This window comes from Micromys minutus (genome assembly GCF_963924665.1).
Source record: "Micromys minutus genome assembly, chromosome: 18".
NCBI classification, from domain to species: domain Eukaryota; kingdom Metazoa; phylum Chordata; class Mammalia; order Rodentia; family Muridae; genus Micromys; species Micromys minutus.
In genome coordinates this window covers 38,044,387-38,065,375 of record NC_137953.1, presented here as the reverse complement: position 1 = coordinate 38,065,375, position 20,989 = coordinate 38,044,387, and the positions used below count along the sequence as shown (strand labels likewise).

Below are 20,989 nucleotides of genomic sequence, written 5' to 3'. Positions count from 1 at the left end.
GGAATGGGTGAATAGGTGGAGGAGCGCTCTCATAAAGGCAAAGGGGAGGGGGGTGAGAAAGGATGGAATGGGAGATTGGTGAAGGGGTAACCAGGAAGGGGATATCATTTGAAATGTAAATGAATAAATTAATTGATTAAAAATAAATCAAATCAAATTAATGCTTAGTTAAAGACTCAAATCCTGATTTCTAGAGCCTCTCTATATTTCTTTTCCCAACCCAAAGCTCTGTTACTCTCTTTACCATCCTCAAACTCCAGCATCTATATCATTATCTGAGCCAGCCTTAGAGGTTCTGTTTGAATTCCTCTCCCAATGCTATAGATTAGATGCTACCTACCAGAGGGAAATCTCAGTACTGATAATGCTCCTCCATTATTTTTCTTATCAGATAATCATAGTTCTGTGATGCATACATTCAACATATTTCTGATAGCTGGGTAACAATGAATCACATTACCCCCTTTCTTCATTTCTGAGAAGGCCAATGGCCATGTTATCTTTAATGTATTGTTCTTTAATTGAACATGGCACGACCACTCTAGCCTTCATCCACCTTGTTAGTTTCTTATGACTCTGAGCCACAGTGACCTGCCTATGTACATATGCCATTGGCAGCTTTATGCTGCAATCTGCATAAGAAACAATCACCTAGTGGAAACATCAGCATTAGATATCCAGCACTTCCAAGAAGTTTTATCTTTTTTTCTTTTATGACTGATTAAAATTCTCAAGATGAACTGGAGGCTGCAACAGCTGCCCTCTTGGGTTTAGGTGTTGTTCCTTCATGGAATCCATGTCTGAATCTGCGGTAGACAATCTTTAGGTGCCTCATGCAACCAGTCCCGGTAGTGTTTCGTCTCTTAGCCTTGGCACTCCAGTTATACTTTCTCTTGAGCTTCGCAGGGTAGCCACATTCGCCACGGGTCGACTTCTGAAGGTGGTAGGCCTTAGGCCACAGCAACGGCACATCGTGTGCGTCTTATTTCGATTCTTTCCAAAGGAAGACGTTCCTTTCCTCATCTTGCTTCTACCGGCGAGGCCAAAGAGTGAAGTCCTATCTTATCTGTCTGAGAAACAGACCTTTTTTCCCAGACTAAATCCTCGAATCGTGTTTCTCTTAGGTGTGGGTGGGGTGATTCACACTTTTTCTGTAGACAGTGTTTCAGCTCCTATAACGTGAACTGACTGCCAGATCACAAGGCGTAACAACACTGTGGAGCTCTCGTGACTAAAGCGACCGTTTATTGAGTGTCCCCTTCTCCTCACACATTTTGGGTTTGATGACCTTCTCTTCATGAGAGGACTTCAAAGGTGGATATGTTCTTGACAAGTGTTAGAATCTGCAACCCTACATGGGTCTCTTCTTCTTTTAATTCATTGAGATGCTTCCATCTTTCAAGTAAAGAAGATCCAAAGTTAACTTGCTGGAGCATCTGTAAGCTGTAAGATAATGGTAGTCCTGAGGGTGTGAAAAAATAGGAATCCGATTCTTGTGCTTTTTCTTGGGCTCTTTTACTTTTGTTCATTAGTCTTGTCCAAATCTGATGTGCCAGTTTTATCTTATTATATTACATTTTTGTCCCTTGGAAACCTGTTTTTTTTTTCCTAATAAGAGACAGAAAGGAAGTGGATCTGGATAGGAGGAGAGGTGAAAATGAAGTAAGAGTCATAGAGGGAGGGAAGTCATAATTGGGATATATTATATTAACAAATTAGGAAAAAAATTTTGTCAATGAAAGAAAAGTAAGAATGACTTTCTATGTTCATAGGTAGTTAGAAAGGGGAGTTAGACTAGAAATTGGAGAAGACAGTCCCAGCAGTTAGAAATATTCATTTTATGTGTCTCTCCCCATCTGTGTGTGCTGTGGTCTTTCTCAGAGTAGCTAAGCGAACAGTGTTATTCCACCTCCCTTGGTCTTCACTGTCTAATTATCTCATGCGAGTTGCTTTCTCCCATAGAGTGTGATCTGTGTAGCATTAAGTTTTTGCGCTTCAGAAGACAGCCCATGTAAGTGGGTGAACTAGTGTGTCCCTTGGCAGGCTTTGTCCCTGTATTTTAAATATCACTTAGAGTTAGAGGGAAGGTTATCATAGCATATGACAATGCCTTTCTTGGTAATAATGTATTTTAAGCATTTAAAAATGTTTTTCTTGGTATGATTATATAGCTTGTATTAGAGTTAATAAAATCATGTAGTGGGATTATGTTACTTACAAATTGAAAGGCAGAACAGAGATGATTTTAAAAAGGCCTTTTGAGAAATGTTATTTAAAGACTCAATACTAATACCTTCTCTGACAAATAACTGAATGTAATTTATTATTCATATTTGTATTTCATAGATTTTGATATTGATCATTCTTCATATAGTAGTTTCTATGACGTAAGTTCTTTAGTTGTCATTTAAAAAGTTTACTTCACCATTTTATGCTTGTGTGCTCATATTCTGTTCTTAGCTTCCTAAATATTACTTGAGGCTTTAGAGCTAGATCAGTAGTTAATAGTGCTTGCTGCTTTTGAAGACAGGAGTTAGTTTTACTACACTCACTGGGTGGCTCACAAGTCTGTAACACAAATCCAGCACCCTTTTCTGGACCCTTTGGGTACTACCCTCATGTGCACAATGAATAACTTTGAAACTAAAATGAAAATAAATTATGTTTTTCTATTTTTTCAAATAAATTGGAAGTGAATTTTCAATCTACAGTTATTTATATAATTCATGTTATTTCTTTTTTCTTTTTTAAATGTCATTTCTTTAATTAATTAATTTGTTAAAAATTATTGCTCTGAGCCTAGGGAGTTGGCTCAGAGGTTAACAGTGTTTGTTGTTTCTGCAGTAGACCATCACCACAGGGTTGCTTACAACTGTCCACAACTGCAGTTCCAAGACGTGTGATGCCCTCTTCTGAATTCCTAGGGCACCAGAAATATACCTGATGCACATCATAAATTCCTGTAGGCAAGACATAAATAGAAAAATAATTCTAAAATAGGTGGAACTTTGATCTATGTATATGCTATAGAAAAATAGAGTCATGCCAATTGTTATATCTATCACATCATCAACATATTTTGTAGTGAGGTATTGAATTATTCATTTACATAGTTTTGTGAGATATGGTGCATTATTAACTGCAGTCACATTGTCAAAAAACTAATTAAAATATAAAATAATTAGAATGAACAAAAGCATAGAAATGGAGATTTTGCTTTGGAGACAGAAGTTTAGTGGGCTTAGGAAAAGGAAAAGATACCTGAAATACTGAGAGAGAAAGAACAACAGAAGGAACTAGAACCAAAAGCAAGTTTGATAAACATTTTTGAAGTGGATTAAACAATTGGATAACAAACACAGAGATGTTTAGCCACACTAATATTCAGGGATACACAAAATTAAACTACAGTGAGATTGTAGAAGTAAGATTATAAAGAAGCAAATTTATTTATGAGTTAAAAATTGATTCTTTTGGTCAAGGAAGATGGATCAGAAGTTAAAACATTTGTTGCTATTACAGAGGACCTGGGTCTAGTTCCCAACACCCACATGGTGAATTAGAACTGCCCAGAACTCCTGTGGATGTCTCATTAACTTGTCAACAAAAGTTATATGTGTTGAGGTTGCAGATAAATTGGAATCCTCACCTGTTGCTGTTGACCATGAAGGAGGGCTCATTTTTAGATATTAAGTTTGGTCATTTCTCATGATATAAACAGAAATTCTACTCCTGAGTATCTCCCCAAAAGAACTGAAAACATATGAATTCAAACAATGCAGTGGTTCACAGCAGCACTATGTATACTCAAAAGATAAAAGTACAAATGTCCATTTTATCATATAATAACTGGATGTACAAATCTGGTCATGTATACAGGCAGCTGGCTGTGACTCAGCCACACAAAGGAGCAAAGTCTTTTTACAAATGACTTGGATTGAGTTTGAAAACACTAAGTTAAGTGAGGTATTTTTTTTCTAGGTCTACTTATATGACATGCCTGGAGCTGGTAAATCCTCAGGTAAAGAGCATGCTAATGGTTGCAGGGCCCTAAAAAAAGAGTGGTTGCTTAGTAGAAATAGAATGTTCGTTGGTTTTGACATTGGTTAAAATAACCTAAGATCACATAGATTTGAGGTTTTCAGGATTCTGTGATTATACCAAACACCAATGAATTAAATAAAAAAAATACATGAATCATGCTATGTTAATTTAATCTTTATTTAAATTTTTACTAGATTTTTTTGATGTTTCTCTTCTATTTAATCTTTGAGAGCATTTCTAAATATTGACTAAAACTTGCATTGCTCATTTTATGGTTTGTGGTATTTTTGTAGTTATCATGAACTTGTGAGATCTATAATATCTGGAATGTAAAAATGCCTTTCTTTTTTCTTTTGAAGAGAAATAAAGGTTGGGTTACCACCACCAGGACTCAGGACCTGCTGGGAACTCTCAGGACTCAGGTAGCATGGTGCTCTCTGGGAATAGGTTGGTTCTGGCCCAGAGAGAGAGTCATGTTACCTCCATCAGGATTCAAGATCTGCCCGCAGATAGCTGAGCACCCAGAAGAGTCACAAGTGCTCTCCCACCCAAGCCTACAGAGACAGAGAACAGAGGCACCGCCATCAGAACTCATTGCCTTCCCACAAAAAGCCAAACATCTAGGAAAAAACTTCCTCTTGAGCCCATGGGCCTTTAGACCCACAAGAGAGACAAGTCATAGACAACGAGGTCATCTAGAATCACAGATAATAAGATGGGAAGAGGAAAGCACAAGAACCTAGGCAATGGAAACCAAGACAACCTGGCTACACACCAGATAAATAAGATATAGATGTAAAATCATACTTTATGATGATGATGGAGGTCTTCAAGAAGCACACGAATAACTCCCTTAAACTATTATAGGAGAACTAGGAGAACACAGGTAAACAGGTAGAAGCCCTTAAAGGAGAACCACAAAAATCATTCAAAGAGCTACAGGAAAACACAACCAAACAGGTGAAGGCATTAAAAATGGAAGTAGAAACAATAAAGAAATTACAAAAGGAGACAACCCTGGAAATAGAAAACCTGAAAAAGAAATAAGGAGTCATAGATGCAATCACCACCAACAGACTACCAGAGATGAAAGAGAGGATTTCAGAGGCAGAAGACAACATAGAAAACATTGACACAACAGTCAGAGACAAATTCAAAAATCAAAAAGCTCTTAACCCAAAACATTCAGAATTACCAGGACACAAAGAGAAGATGAAACCTAAGGATAATAGGTGTAGAAGAGGGCAAATAATATCAACTGAAAGGCCCAGGAAATATCTTCAACAAAATCATAAAAGAAACTTATAACTTCTCTAGTGTTAAGAATGAGACGACTGTTAACATACAAGAAGCCTACAAAACTCCAAATAAATTGAACCAGAAAAGAAATTCTTCCCAGCACATAATAGTCAAAACACTGAATGTTCAAAACAAAGAAAGTATCCTAAAAGTAATAAAGAAAAAACAAGTAATATATAAAGTCAAACCAATCAGAACTACACCAGACTTTTCAACAGAGACTATAAAAGCTAGAAGATATTGGAAAGATGTCATACAAACTCTAAGAGAACAGAAATGCCAGCACAGGCTACTATATTCAGCAAAACTCTCAAATACCATAGATGAAGAAACCAAGATATTCCAGGACAAACACAAACTCGCACAATATCTGTCCACAAATCCAGCCCTACAAAGGATAATAGATGGAAAACTCCAACAAAAGGAAGGAAACTACACCCCAGAAAAAGTCAGAAAATAATCATGCAAGACAATCAAAAGTAGAAAAGCACACAAACATAATTCTACCTCTAACAACAAAAATAACAAAAAACAACAATCATTATTCCTAATTATCTCTTAACATCAATGGACTCAATTCCCCAATTAAAAAATATTGACTACCAGACTGGATAGGTAAACAGGATCCAGCATTTTGCTGCATATAGGAAACTCATCTCAGAGACAAAGACAAACACTACCTCAGAGTAAAAGGCTGGGTAAAAAACAGTACAAGCAAATAGTTTCAAGAAAAAAATCTGATTAATATCAAATAAAGATTTCAACCAAAAGTTATAAAAAGAAAGAAAGGACATCACAGGAAAAATTCATCAAGATAAATTCTCAATTCTGAACATTTATGATCCAAATACAATGGCACCCACATTCATAAAAGAAACCCTACCAAAGCTCAAAGCATATATTATGCCACATACAATAATAGCTGGAGACTTCAACAGCCCACTCTCATCAATAGACAGATCGTAAAAGCAGAAACTGAACAGAGACACTGCAACACTTGCAAAGGTTATGAACCAATTGGATATAAACAGACAACTACAGAACTTTTAATCCTATAGCGAAAGAATATAACTTTTTCTCAACCCCTCATAGTACCTTTCTCCAAAATTGACCATATAGTCAGACACAAAACAGACCTCCATATATATAAAAAGATGGAAATACTCCCATGCATCCTATAAGATTACCATGGACTAAGGTTGGTTTTTAACAACAACAACAACAACAACAATAGCAACAACAACAACAAAAGGAACCAAACTAGCCACACACAGATAACCACTGAACAATGATAACATGATTAAAGAGGAAATAAAGTAAGATATTAAGGATTTTAAAGAATTTAATGAAAATGAAGGCACAACATATCCAAACTTGAGGGATGCAATGAAAACAGTACTAAGAGATAAACTCGTAGATCTGAGTGCCTCCAAAAAGAAACTGGAGAGAGCATACACTAGGAGCTTGATGGCACACTTGAAAGCTCTAGAACAAAAAGAAACAGATACACCCAAAAGGAGTAGACCAGGAAATAATCAAACTCAGAGCAGAAATCAACTAAGTAAAACAAAAAGAACTACACAGAAAATTACCAAAATCAGGAGCTGGTTCTTTGAGAAAACCATCAAGATATATAAACCCTTAGCCAGACTAACTAGAGGGCATACAGAGAGTATCTAAATTAACAAAATCATAAATGAAAGGGGAGACATAACAACAAAAACTGAGGAAATTCAAGAAATTATCAGATTCTACTACAAAAGTCTATATGCAACAAAACTGGAAAATCTAGAGGAAATTGACAAATTTCTAGACAAATTCCAGGTACCAAAGTTAAATCAGGATCAGATAAAACATCTAAACAGTTTCATAACACCTAAAGAAATAGAAACAGTCATTAAAAACCTTCCCCCAAAATAAAAAAAGCTCAGGACCAGATGGGTTTAGTGCAGAATTCTATCAGATATTCATAGAAGACCAAATAACAATACTCTCCAAATTATTCCACAAAACAGAAACAGAAGGAACACTACCCAACTCATCCTTTGAAGCAACAACTAAGCCCTTACCAAACCACACAACAACCCTACAAAGAAAAAGAACTTCAGACTAATTTCTCTCATGAACATCAATGTGAAAATTTGCAATACATTTTTTGCAAAGTGAATCTAAGAACACATCAAAATGATCATTCACCATGATAAATTAGGCTTCATTCCATGGATGCAAGGGTGGTTCAATATAAGAAAATCCATCAATGTAATCCATCATATACAAATATACATCATATAAACAAACTCAAAGGAAAAGAAAAAACACGTGATTATCACAGTAGATGCTGAGGAAGCATTTGACAAAATCAAACACCTCTTCATATTAAAAGTCTTGGAAAGGTCAGGTATTCAAGGCCCATACTTAAACACAATAAAAACAATATTATGCAAACCAGTAGCCAACATCAAACTAAATGGAAAGAAACTTGAAGCAATCCCACTAAAGTCAGAGACTAGAAAAGGCTTCCACTCTCTACCTACTTATTCAATATAGTAATGGAAATCCTAACCAGAGAAATTAGACAACAAAAGGAAGTCAAAGAGAAGAAGTCAAAATTTCACTATTTGCAGATGATATGACAGTATACTTAAGCGACCCCAAAAATTCCAACAGAGAACTTATACAGCTGATAAACAACTTCAGCAAAGTGGCTGGATATAAAATTAACTTAAATCAATAGCCTTTTTCTACTGAAAGGATAAACATGCTGAGAATGAAATTAGAGAAAAGACATCCTTTACAGTAGTCACAAACAATATGAAATACATTGGTGTGACCCTAACTAAGCAAGTGAAGGATTCATATGACAAATCTTCAAATCTCTGAAAAAGAAAATTGAAGATATTTGAAGATGGAAAGGTCTCTTATGCTGATGGATTTGAAGGATCAAATTTGTAAAAATGGCTGTCTTTCTGAAAGCAATCTACAGATTTGATGCAATCCCCATCAAATTTCCAACTCAATTCTTCATAGAGTTGGAAAGAGCAATTTGAAAATTCATCTTGAATAACCAAAAACTTAGGATAGCGAAATCTATACTCAACAATAAAAGAACTTCCTGGGGAATCACCATCCCTGACCTCAATCTATATTTCAGATTAATCTTGGTAAAAGCTACATGGTATTGGTACAGAGATAGGCCCGCAGATCAATGGAACAAAACTGAGAACCCAGAAATTAACCCATATACCTATGGTCACTTGATCTTTGACAAAGGTGCTTAAAAACATTCAATGAGAAAAGGACAGCCTCTTCAACAAATGGTGCTGGTTCAACTGGCAGACAGCCTGCAGAAGAATGCAAATCTATATTTTATTTATCTCCTTGGACAAAGCTCAAGTCTAAGTGAATCAAAGACCCCCACATAAAAATCAGGTACACTGAAATTAATAGAACAGAAAGTGGGGAAGAGCTTAGAACACACAGGCACAGGGGAAAATTTCCTAAACAGAACACCAATGGCTTAGGCTCTAAGATCAAAAATCGACAAATGGGACCTCATGAAATTGCAAAGCTTCTCCAAGGCTAAGGGCACTCTCAAAAGGATAAAATGGCAACCAACAGATTGGGAAAAGATCTTTACCAGTCCTACATCTGAGAGAAGGCTAATATCCAATATATACAAGGAACTAAAAATTAGACTCCAGAGAATCAAACAATCTTATTAAAAATGGGGCACAGAGGTAAACAAAGACTTCTCAATTAAGGAATACTGACTGGACATGAAGGACTTAAAGAAATGCTCACCATCCCTAATCATCAGGGAAATACAAATTAAAACAACCCTGAGATTCTACCTCACACCAGTCAGAATGGCTAAAATAAAAAACTCAGAAGATATAGTAGATGTTAGCAATGATGTATAGAAAGAGGAACATTCCTCGCCTAGTGTTGGGGTTGTAAACTGGTACAACCACTCTGTAAATCAGTTTGGCAGTTTCTCAGAAAATTGGACATAGTACTAACTGAAAACCCAGCTATTCCATTCCTGGACATATACCCCAAAGAAATTATAACATATAACAAAGTCACATGCTCCACCATGTTTATAGCAGCCTCATTTATAATTGCCAGAAGCTGGAAAGAACCCAGATGTCCTTCATTGTAGGAATGGATATAGAAATAGTGGTACATTTACCAGTGGAGTACTACTCAGGTATTAGAAACTCTGACGTTTTGAAATTCCTAGGAAAATGGATGCAACTATAGAATATCATCCTGAATGAGGTAACCCAGTCACAAATTAACACTGATTATGTACTCACAGATAAGTGGATAATAGCCCCAGAAAGCTTTGAATACCCAAGAAACAATTCACAGAACTTATGAAGCTCAAAAGAAAGGAAGGCCAAAATATGGGTGACTCAGTCCTTCTTAAAAGGTAGAGCAAAACTCTCACAGAAGGAAATACAAGGTCAAATAGAGCAGCAGGGCTTCAAGAACAGATCAATCAGAGAAGGCCTCACTTGGGGATATGAAACCACCAAACCCAAGCACTATTGCTGATGTCAAGAAGTACTTATTAGCAGGAACCAGATAAGGATGCCTACTCAGGTGGCTCTACCAGAGTTATATAGAATTAGCTGAGCAGGCTTGCAGCTAACCATTGGGCAGAACATGGAGACTCCAATGAGGGTGCTAAAGAAAGTACTGAAGGAGTTTACAATCTTATGGAAATAACAACATGGTCAACCAACAAAACCCTCCACAACTCTCCTGGACGGAAAATACCAACCACTGAGCATACATTGAGAGACCTATTGATCCATTTGCATATGTAACAGAAGATAGCAGTGTTTGGCATCAGTGAGAGAAAAGGCCTTTGTTTCAGTGAGGGCAAGTTTTCCTAATGTAGTGAAATACCAAGATACTGAAGTGGAGAGGGTGATCAGGAGTGAATGCACCTTTGTTGAGACAATTGGAGGGGGAGGGGGAACGGGAGCAGGGTGCAGGAAAGGGATAATCTTTTAAATGTAAATACAGAGAGTAATATAAAAAAGAGAAATACAATTCATTTGGATGTTTTGCCTGTACATGTGTCTGTGTACCACATGTGTGAAATGCCTGCAGAAGTAAGAAGAGGGCAGCAGATTCAAAGGGACTGGAGTTGCAGATGAGTGTGAGCTACCATATATGTACTTGGGAATAGAGCCAAGGTCCTGAGTAAGAACAAGTGTTCTTCACAGCTGAGCCATAGCTCCAGCTATGAAATGAGAGATACTCAATTTGTATCTTAAAAAGATGTTAAGCATTTGTCAGACTCAAATAACCACTGCTTTGCTTTATTGTCTAGGATCATTAGTAAAGACTTGCCCACCCTGTGTGTATGTTAGAACCAAATGACTTCTAATGAGAAAAAAATTCTTTCCTTGTTGTGTTCCAGTGCTGTGTCCTTCTGATTATCTCCCTGAATTTTCAAAATAAAATATGCCTGTTGTACAGAAATCTTTAGTTTGAGGTTCTGATAATGTGTCTCTCTGCCACTTGCCTCCCAGAAACGTTGGAAATGGAAGGAAGGCAAGTGAAGCCTTTGGGACTTGGATGTGACCAAAGCTTACTTTCCAGGGCTGTGGAGATCATGAGTATAACACTAGATCCTGATATGTGTGAGTTCTACACTCTGCGAGGATGGGATGCATCAAATGAGAATCAGATGACATTTATTCCACTGACCTAAGGCCAATTTGAAAATTTATTTTAACTTTATTGGATTTTCTCAGTATTTACATTTCAAATGTTTCACCCTTCCATCCACTCTCCTCTCCCCAGCCCTCAACTTGCTTCCATGAAGGTGCTCCCTCTCCCAATCACCCTCTCTACCTCAGTGCCTTGGCTGGTTGATGATGCTGCTCTTCCTAAGAGGTTGCAAACCTTTCAGCTCTTTCAGTCCTTTCTCTAGTTCTTTTCTTGGGGTCCCCATGTTCAGTCTGATGTCTAGCTGCAAGTATCCACTTCTGTATCTATATGACTCTGGCAGAGCCTCTGAGGAGACATCCATATCTTGTTTCTGCCAGTAAACACTTCTTGGCATCAGCAATAGTGTTTGGATTTGGTGGTTGCAGATGGGGTGGTTCTCCAGGTGAGGCAGTCTCTGTAGTTCTTTTCTTCAATTCCTGTTCCTTTGTATTTCCTCCCTTGTTTTGTTCTCCATCCTAAGAAGGACTGAGGCATCCACATTCTGGTCTTCCTTTTTTTTTTTTTTTTTTTTTTTTTTTTTGAGCTTTGGAAGTTCTGTGGATAGTTTCTTGGTTATTTTGAGGTGTTTATTATTTTTATTTTTTTATTTTTTGAGCTAGGATCCGCTTATAAATGAGTACATACCGTGAGTGCTCTTTTGTGACTGGGTTACATCACTCAGGATGATAGCTTCAAGTTCCATCCATTTGCCTAGGAATTTCATGATCTTGTTGTTTTTAATAGCTGAGTAGTAATCCATTGTGTATATGTACCACAATTTCTGTATCCATTCCTCTGTTGAAGGTCATCTGGGTTTTTTCCAGCTTCTGGCTATTATAAATAAGGCTGCTATGAACATTGTTGAGCATGTGTACTTGTTAGATGTTGGAGCTACTTTTGCATATATGCCCAGGAGTCGTATTGCTGGAACCTCAGATAGTATTATGTCCAATTTTCTGAAGAAATGCCAGACTGATTTTCAGAGAGGTTGTACCAGTTTATAATCCTACCAACAGTGAAGGAGTGTTCGTCTTTCTTCACATCCTCTCCAGCATCTGTTCTGATCTGAGATTTTGATATTAGCCATTCTGACTGGTGTGAGGTAGAATCTCAGGGTTGTTTTGATTTGCATTTCCTTGATGACAAGGGATGTTCAGCATTTCTTTAGGTGCTTCTCAGCCATTTGATATTCCCCAGTTGAGAAGTCTCTGTGTAGCTCTGTACCCCATTTTTAAATAGGATTATTTAAAGGTTAACTTCTTGAGTTCTTTGTATATATTGGATACTAGCCTTCTATCAGATGTAGGATTGGTAAAAATCTTTTCCCAATCTGTTGGTTGCCATTTTGTCCTTCTGAGAGTGCCCTTAGCCTTAGAGAAGCTTTGCAATTTTATAAGGTCTGATTTGTTGAGTTTTTGACTTTAGAGCATAAGCCATTGGTGTTCTGTTTAGGAAAATTTCTCTTGTGCCTATATGTTTTAAGATCTTACCCACTTTCTTTTCTATTAGTTTCAGTGTACCTGGTTTTTATGTGGAGGTCTTTGATCCACTTGGACTTGAGCTATGTACAAGGATATAAAAAGGGATCAATTTGCATTCTTTTGCATGCTGTCTGCCAGTTGAACCAGCATCATTTGTTGAAGAGGCTGTCCTTTTTCCGTTGAATGTTTTTAGCACCTTTGTCAAAGATCAAGTGACCATAAGTGTGTGGGTTTATTTCTGGGTCTTTGATTCTATTTCAGTGGTCTACCTGCCTTTCTCTCCACCAATACCAGGCAGTTTTTATCACAATAGATCTGTAATACAGCTTGAGATACAAAATAGTGATTTCCTCAGAAGTTTGTTTTTTGTTTTTTTTTTTTTTTTTTAGTTGAGAATGGTTTTTTCTCCTGTTTTCTTTTTTTTTATTATTTCAAATAATTTGCAAATTGCCTTTTCTAACTCTATGACGAATTGGGTTGGAATTGATGGGGATTGCATTGAATTTGTTGATCACCTTAGGCAAGATGGCCAACTGTTACAAAGTTGATTCTTCCAATGGGAGTTCTTTCCATCTTCTAAGGTCTTCTTCAGTTTCCTTCTTTAGAGACTTGATGTTCTTGTCGTACAGATCCTTCACTTGCTTGGTTAGGGTCACACCAAGTTATTTTTATATTTTTTTTGACTATTGTGAAGGGTATTGATTCCCTAATTTCCTTCTCAGCCTGTTTGATCTTTGAGTAAGTGAGGGCTACTGATTTGTTTGAGTTTATTTTAAATGCAGCCACTTTGCTGAAGGTGTTTAATCAGCTTTAAAAGTTCTCTGGTGGAATTTTTAGGGTCACTTAAGTATACTATCATATCATCTGCAAATAGTAATATTTTGACTTCCCTTTGACTTTCTTTTCTTGTCTTATTGCTCTGGATAATACTTCCAATACTATATTGAATAGGTAGGGAGAGAGTGGACAGTCTTGTCTAGTCCCTGATTTTAGTGGGATTGCTTCAAGTTTTCTCACCATTTACTGATTTACTGTATATTGTCTCTACAGCATGAGCAGTAGATATCTGATATTTCCAAGATTTTTAACATATAGTGGTTTTGAGCTTTGTCAAATTCTTTCTCAGCATCTATTGCGATGATCATGTGTTTTTTTTTCTTTGAGCTTGTTTATATAGTAGATGACATTGATGGATTTCCATATATCGAACCATACTTGCATTCCCAGGATGAAGCCTACTGGATCATTGTGAATGTTTATTTTGATGTGTTCTTGAATTCAGTTTGCAAGAATTTTATCGAGTATTTTTACATTAATGTTCATCAGGGAAATTGGTCTAAAGTTCTTTTTCTTTGTAGGGTCTTTGTGTTGTTTATGAATGAGCACAATTGTAGCTTCAAAGAATAAAATGGGTAGTATTTCCTCTGTTTTTATATTGTGGAACAGTTAGGAGAGTATTGGTATTAGGTCTTTTATTAAGGTTTGATAGAATTCTGCATTATACCCATCAGGTCCTGTGGTTTTTTTGGTTGAGAGCTTTTAAATGACTGCTTTAATTTCTTTAGGGGCTATGGGGCTGTTTAGATGGTTTACCTGATCCTGATTTAACTTTGGTATCTGGTATCTGTCTAGAATACTGTCCATTTCCTCTAGATTTTCTATTTTTGTTGAGTATAGGCTTTTGTAGTAGGATAAGATGATTTCTTGAATTTCCTCAGTTTCTGTTGTTATTTTTGTAATTTTGTAAATTTGGATACTGTCTCTGCACCCTCTAGTCAGTCTTGCTAAGGTTTTATCAATATTATTTATTTTCTCAAAAAACCAGCCCTTGGATTCTTGGAATCTTTGTATAGTTCTTTTTGTTTCTGTTTGGTTGATATCAGCTCTGAGTTTGATAAAGTCCTGCCATCTACTCCTCTTGGGTGTATCTGCTTCTTTTTGTTCTAAAGCTTCCAGTTGTGCTGTCAAGGTGTTAGTGTATGCTCTCTCCAGTTTCTTTTTGGAGGTGTTGAGCTCTATGAGTTTTCCTCTTAGCACTACTTTCATTGTATCCTATAAGTTTGGGTATTTTGTGCCTTCATTTTCATTAAATTCTAAAAAAGTCTTTGATTTCTTTCTTTATTTTATTCTTGACCAAGCTATCATTGAGTAGAACATTGTTTAGCTTCCATATATACATATGGAATAGTATGTGAACTTTTTCTTGTTTTTTTATTATTTAAGAACAGCCTTAGTCTATGGTGATCTGATAGACTGCATGGGATTATTTCAATATTCTTGTATCTGTTGAGACCTGTTTTGTGACCAACTATATGGTCAGTTTCGGAGAAGGTGCCATGAGATGCTGAGAATAACATATATTCTTTTGTTTTAGAATGAAATATTCTATAAATTTCTGTTAAATCCATTTGGTTCATAACTTCTGTTATTTTTACTGTTTCTCTGTTCAGTTTCTGTCTCCATGATCTGTCCATTGATGAGAGTGGGGTGTTGAAGTCTCCCACTGCTATTGTGTGTGGTGTAATATATGCTCTGGGTTTTAGTAGAGTTTCTTTTATGAATGTGGGTGCTATTGTATTTGGAGCATAGATGTTAAAAATTGAGAGTTCATCTTGATATATTTTTCCTGTGGTAAGTAAATAGTGTCATTCCTTATTTTTTTTAATGACTTTTGGTTCAAAATTAATTTTATTCGATATTAAGATGGCCACTCCAGCTTCTTTCTTGGGACCACTGGTTTGGAATTTTTTTTTCAACCTTTTACTCTGAGGTAGTGTCTGTCTTTGTCTCTGAGATGAGTTTCCTATATGCAGCAAAATGCTGGATCCTGTTTACCTATTCAGTCTGATAGTCTATGTCTTTTTATTGGCAAATTGATTCCATTAATGTTAAGGGATATTAAGAAATAGCAATTGTTGTTTCCTGCTATTTTTCTTGTTAGAAGTAGAGTTATGTTTTTGTGCTTTTCTTTGTTTATGTTTGTTGCAAGAAGATTAGTTTCTTTACTATGGTGAAGTTTCCCATTTGTGGTGAAATTTTTTATCTATTATTCTTTGTAGGGTTCGATTTGTGGACAGATATTATCTCAATTTGTTTTTGTTTTGGAATACCTTGGTTTCTTCATCTATGGCGATTGAGAGTTTTGCTGGATATAGTAACCTGTGCTGGAACTTGTGTTCCCTTAGGGTCTATATGTCAGTTCAGGATCTTCCAGCTTTCATAGTCTCTGTTGAAAAGTCTGGTGTAATTCTGATTGGTCTGCCTTTATACGTTACCTGTCCTTATTCTCTTACTCCTTTTAGTATTCTTTCTTTGTTTTGAGCATAAGTTGTTTTGACTATTATATGTCAGGAAGAATTTGTTTTGTGGTCCAGTCTATTTCCAGTTCTGTAGGCTTCTTGTATATTCGTGGTTATCTCTCTTTTTTAAGTTAGCTTAGTTTAATTCTATAATTTCATTGAAGATATTTACTGGGAGTCTTTGCCTTCTTCTTCACTTATTATCCTTAGGTTTGGTCTTCTCGTTGTGTCCTGGATTTTCTGCATGTTTTGTGTTAGAATCTTGTTGATTTTTGCATTTTTTTCTGACTGTTGTGTCAATGATTTGTATGTTATATTCTGCTCCCGAGATTCTCTTCTCCATCTCTTGTATTCTGTTGCTGATCTAGCATCCTGATGTCTTTTCTAGGTTTACCAACTTCAGGGCTGTCTTTTTTGTGATTTCTTCATTGTTTCTATTTTTTTTCAGTTCCTTCACCTGGTTTTTGTACTTTCCTGTAGCTCTTTGAGTGATCTTTGTGTGTGTGTGTGTGTGTGTGTGTGTGTGGTTTCTCTTTAATGGCTTCAACTTGTTTTCATGTATTCTCCTGCCTTTCCTGTACTTATTTAAGTGTATTATTTCTGTGCTTTTAAGTATAAATCTCATTTTTCTCGTGAGTTGAGATATCCAGTATTTGCAGTGGTGGAAGAACTGGGTTCTGTTGCTGCCAGGTTGTCTTGGTTTTTATTTATTACAGTCTTGAGCTTACCTCTTGCCATCTTGTTTTAGGTGATGCTAGGTGATCTTGTTGACTCTTATTGGAGCTTGTCTCTCTTGTAGGTCTGTGGGCTTGTGGTCTCCACAGGGAGATTGTTCCTGGGTGTTCATCTCTCTGGGTAGGCTGTGAGGTCTGATGGCAGAGCCCAGTCCTCATGCAGCTGGGCTGGGTCTGGCCTTGGGCTGGAAGTATGTGCTTGCAGGCAGCACTGCCTCCTGTGCTGTGAGAGTTCTGGGTGGCCTATCTCGGGGTAGACAGTGGGCAGAAGAAGTTGCCTCACCCTTCCACTTAGGATGGAGAGTGCTCCTGCAGCTCTTCCAAGCACCCAGCGACTTCAATTTAAAAAGTTTTTAACTTATAACTTATTTTTTCTTCCATTCTGTCTACACATTTGGAAATTTTAGCAATGGAAAGATTCTTGACATAAATTATGGGCACATCTAATTAGAGTTATCTTCCTTTCTAATCTGTACAGCTGCTGTGTCATTTCTCCTTCCTTTTATTTAAGAAAATTAATAAATTTTATTTAAGTTTTTCAGAGTGGTTGAATAATTTTAAAGGCATGTGATACACTTTTTCTAAATTAAATCAAGGGCCAAGAAAAAAAAAAAAACTCACCAGTTGATATGAGGCTGCTAACACATAAAAAGCAGAGGACTACTGGGTAAGGCATTCAGTCAGAGAAAATATACCTAACCCACAAAGGATTGGAGGCCCTAGGGAGTTTAGAGGTCTGGCAGGGTGGGTCAGATGGAGATATGAAATTTGGAACAGTCTTGGAATGTGGATCACAAAGGAAATAAACTCTGGAGTGTAAATATTTTTAAAATATATGAAAAAAAGTGTCATTAAGAAAAAAACAATACAGAGTTAAAATGAGAGTTCTCCTTTAACTCAAAGAGGTATAATCTATATCACAGATCTATGTAATTGTATGCACGCAAGCACAAATATTTCCAGCTCACACACATATGCACACTTATATACATACAAAAGGAGCTGTGTCCATCAGAACATTTAGATGTATGTCACCATGAACTGTATATCCAAATTCCCGTTATACAGAGAGATGGCTTCTTTACAGAATTGCTTCCAAATTCTTTGACTCAAATCTCTTCATCAGAACTCTACTCAAAGCAGCCTTCACATCCTTGTTCCTCAGACTGTAGATGAGAGGATTCAGCATGGGAGTGACCACAGCATAGAAGACAACCACAAGCTTGTCCTGCTCAGCAGAGGCTGTGGAGGTGGGCTCCATATGTGTGAAGAGGGCCATCCCATAAGACATGGAGACCACAGTCAAGTGGGAGGCACAAGTTCCAAAGGCTTTACGGCGTCCCTGAGTAGAGCGGATCTTCATGATGGCAGCCACAATGTGGGCATAGGACAGAGAGACCAGGCAGCAGGGCACCAGCAGCACCACCACACTAGAAGCCAGTATCACCACCTGGTTGAGGGTGATGTCCACACAGGCCAGCCTGACCAGTGCCAGTGTCTCACAGGCCACATGGTTGAGCACATTGTGCCCACAAGTAGGTAGGCGCATGGTGACTGCTGTCTCCACAGCAGAATTAACTACACCCACAAACCAAGCAATACTTGCTAGACCCATGCAGAGCCTTGGGCTCATCACCACTGTGTACCTTAGTGGATCACAGACAGCTACATAGCGGTCATATGCCATGGCAGCCAGCAGCAGGAACTCAGTTCCTCCTAGGGCCAGAGCGAAAAAGTGTTGGGTCCCACAAAGGGCAAAAGAGATGGTTTTCTTCTCCATGAGGAAGTGTGCCAGCATCTGGGGGACCCCACTGGAGGTGTAGCAGATGTCCACCACTGACAGGTGACAGAGGAAGAAGTACATGGGCAGGTGGAGTCTTGAGTCCAGTGCAATCAGCAGGACGATGAGCCCATTGCCCAGTAGAGTCAGCAGGTAGGTGACTCCAAAGAGGACAAAGAGTCCAGCTTGGATGTGTTTGTCACTGGAGAGACCCATGAGGATAAACTCACTTACCCAGGTAGCATTGTTTCTCTTCATGGAGCAGTTGGGATTGCTGGCCAGGAGTAGGGGAAGAGAAGTCAGGGAGGGCAAGTGCAGGTGTCACCATAGCTTATGCACTGAGTCCTAGGCTAGGATTGCAGCTTTACCTGGGTCACAGCCTGGTGCTTTAACCTAGGTGATTAAGAAAAAACATATCTAAATAATGGAGAAAGCAAGATTCGGTCAGTTACACAAACACATGAGATTCAAAAGAGTAAATCTCTACTTTAATTGTCCTTTTTTATTTTTAGGACTCTGCGATTTGAGACTATAATGGGGGTAATCAGCCAATGTGGAAGGATAGAGAACACATAAAAGAAATAATAAAAAAATGATAGAAATACCTATATTTAAAAATGAAAGAAAGATTAGGTAAGAAAGGTATCAACATGGAAAAGGTCTCATTAACAATAGGGAAATGGAAAGAAAGGTATTTTTTTTTTTCTGTTAGATAGGAGCAGTTAATGTCATATTTACTCTTGGGCCTGAGATAATGGGTGCTTCAGCATTCCCCTGAAACATTTTGAAAACATTCATTCTGCTGTTCTCCTCACTCCCAAGAAACTCCAGTGGAAGTGATAGAAGAGAAGAGAATCCTTCCACCCTCTCCTTATTCTCACCACCAGCCTGGGGAGGCATCTCTCTCTGAGAAAGATATCTGCTGTGTACTGGTTACTGTGGGGCTTCCTGTTAGAAAAACAAAATAAAATCACAAGTCCATCCCTCTTGCTTCTTATAAACTAACCAGGGACACGGAGATTAATTTTTACAATTATGAACATTAATAAAGTTGTGTTAATTGCTATGGAAAGAACAAATTCATTACTAGGATACTTTAATTTCAGCTTTCGAAACTAAGTTATCATTGTTGCTATTTCTTAGCTTTTATTTCACATAGCTTCCATAGTACATTTTGACCATTTATTTAGACATTTGTGAAAGTGTGTAAGTTTTTGGTGAACAATGGAAGGCAGACATACTGACACCCAGCATGATGTCATGAGAAAGCTCTCAATCCTCTCACTGTGGTAATTCTCTTTATTCATCTGAATTTTGCATTCGACAGTCTACAGTTCATAATGGCTGAGTGGTTCTTGAGAAAATTCAATTAAATACCCTCAGATTTCTTACTGGCAGTATAATCTCTACTGATGCTTCTTTTGCTCAAAATAGGTAATCGGTAAAGAATTCATTCATTGATTATAGCAGCCTTCATGCTTTCATCCAAACCTTATGAAATCTTACTTTTCAATACTAAGACTCTGTCTGAAAGTCAGTGTTTCCACAGAATCAAATAGGAAACAGAAAACATTGGCGTTTATTGGATTCCTCAGAAGTCAATGAACCAGTTTGTGCAGATATAGCTAAACAATATACATAATATGAGTTCTCATTGACACAGCTAGAGCAGAGCCACAGCATCAAACACGTGAGTTTTGATGAAAGCGATGATTCTGTTCTCATTTCCCATGGTGCCGAGAGGTTAGAGCCCCATCTAATTGTTAGATGGGGAGAGTAGAGTGTTGCTTGGTGCTGCAGACAGCTCTGGCCTCTTTTTGGTTCTGAGTTTGTAGTGACCAGAAAGTATCATAGTGAGAATCATGAAGGGTAGAAAGTGGCTTTGGGTCCTTAGTAAAGGTTAAGAGAGAGGGTCAGACTTAGGAAGGGGTTGTCTGGGATTTAGAGCAGTATAACAATTTGAGGCCCACTCTCTGAGTGTTTTGAGTAAGTGGTTCAGTTTGGACTTAGCACCATTCCCAGGTCACTTGTACAAAGAATACTCGTCTGTATCCTAGTGTGAAGGATCCAGATTTCATCCAGAGTGTAATGAATACTGCTAGAAATGGAAGATATTAATCATCCCTCTTTTTTTTTTTCACCTAAAGAATCCAAAGGGCAAGGTGAGGTCACCTGCACAGGTCTCAAATCCACCTGAGAACCAATATGAAGCCTGCCCTTATGATCTCAGGTCTCACCTAGCTAATTAGTGCAAGGAAGAAGGGGTTGTAGACAGATGTAGTCCAAGGAGAAGGATGTTTGAGGGCCAGGGATGGTGGGTTCAGACTGGCATCTTGCCTTTTAGAGCAGGAAATGCTCTCAAAGTACAGTCAGGGAATCTTAGCTCTAGCTTACCTACTTGAGCAAGGAACCTGCTCTGTTACAAGCTTCTTAACCTCCGCACTCCTATTTTCCTCATTGGAATCATGGGAACAACAATAAATAAATAATGCTTTCTGCAAGTGAGTTCAGAGGAATCAGTGAACACAATTACATTTTGGAAACGTACTCAGTAAATCCTCACTGCTGATTGTTCCTGCACTAAGAGAGTTCCCATTACTTAGGCTAATTTCATTTACCAGC

The 20,989-nt window shown here is 37.6% G+C and overlaps 1 protein-coding gene and 1 pseudogene across 2 annotated transcripts; both read right to left on the bottom strand.

The window, feature by feature from the left end:
* Positions 1–730: 730 nt before the first annotated feature.
* Positions 731–1,023, bottom strand: LOC308432254 (large ribosomal subunit protein eL37-like; annotated as a pseudogene). Its single transcript has one exon. The product of its transcript is annotated as a large ribosomal subunit protein eL37-like (transcript).
* A 16,645-nt stretch (positions 1,024–17,668) lies between these two features.
* Positions 17,669–18,625, bottom strand: LOC308432624 (olfactory receptor 2F1-like; the record flags this gene model as incomplete). The annotated part of the gene is made up of 1 exon (XM_080932394.1): positions 17,669–18,625. One exon carries the CDS (start codon positions 18,623–18,625, stop codon positions 17,669–17,671), a length of 957 nt encoding a protein of 318 aa, XP_080788520.1.
* Positions 18,626–20,989: the final 2,364 nt, after the last annotated feature.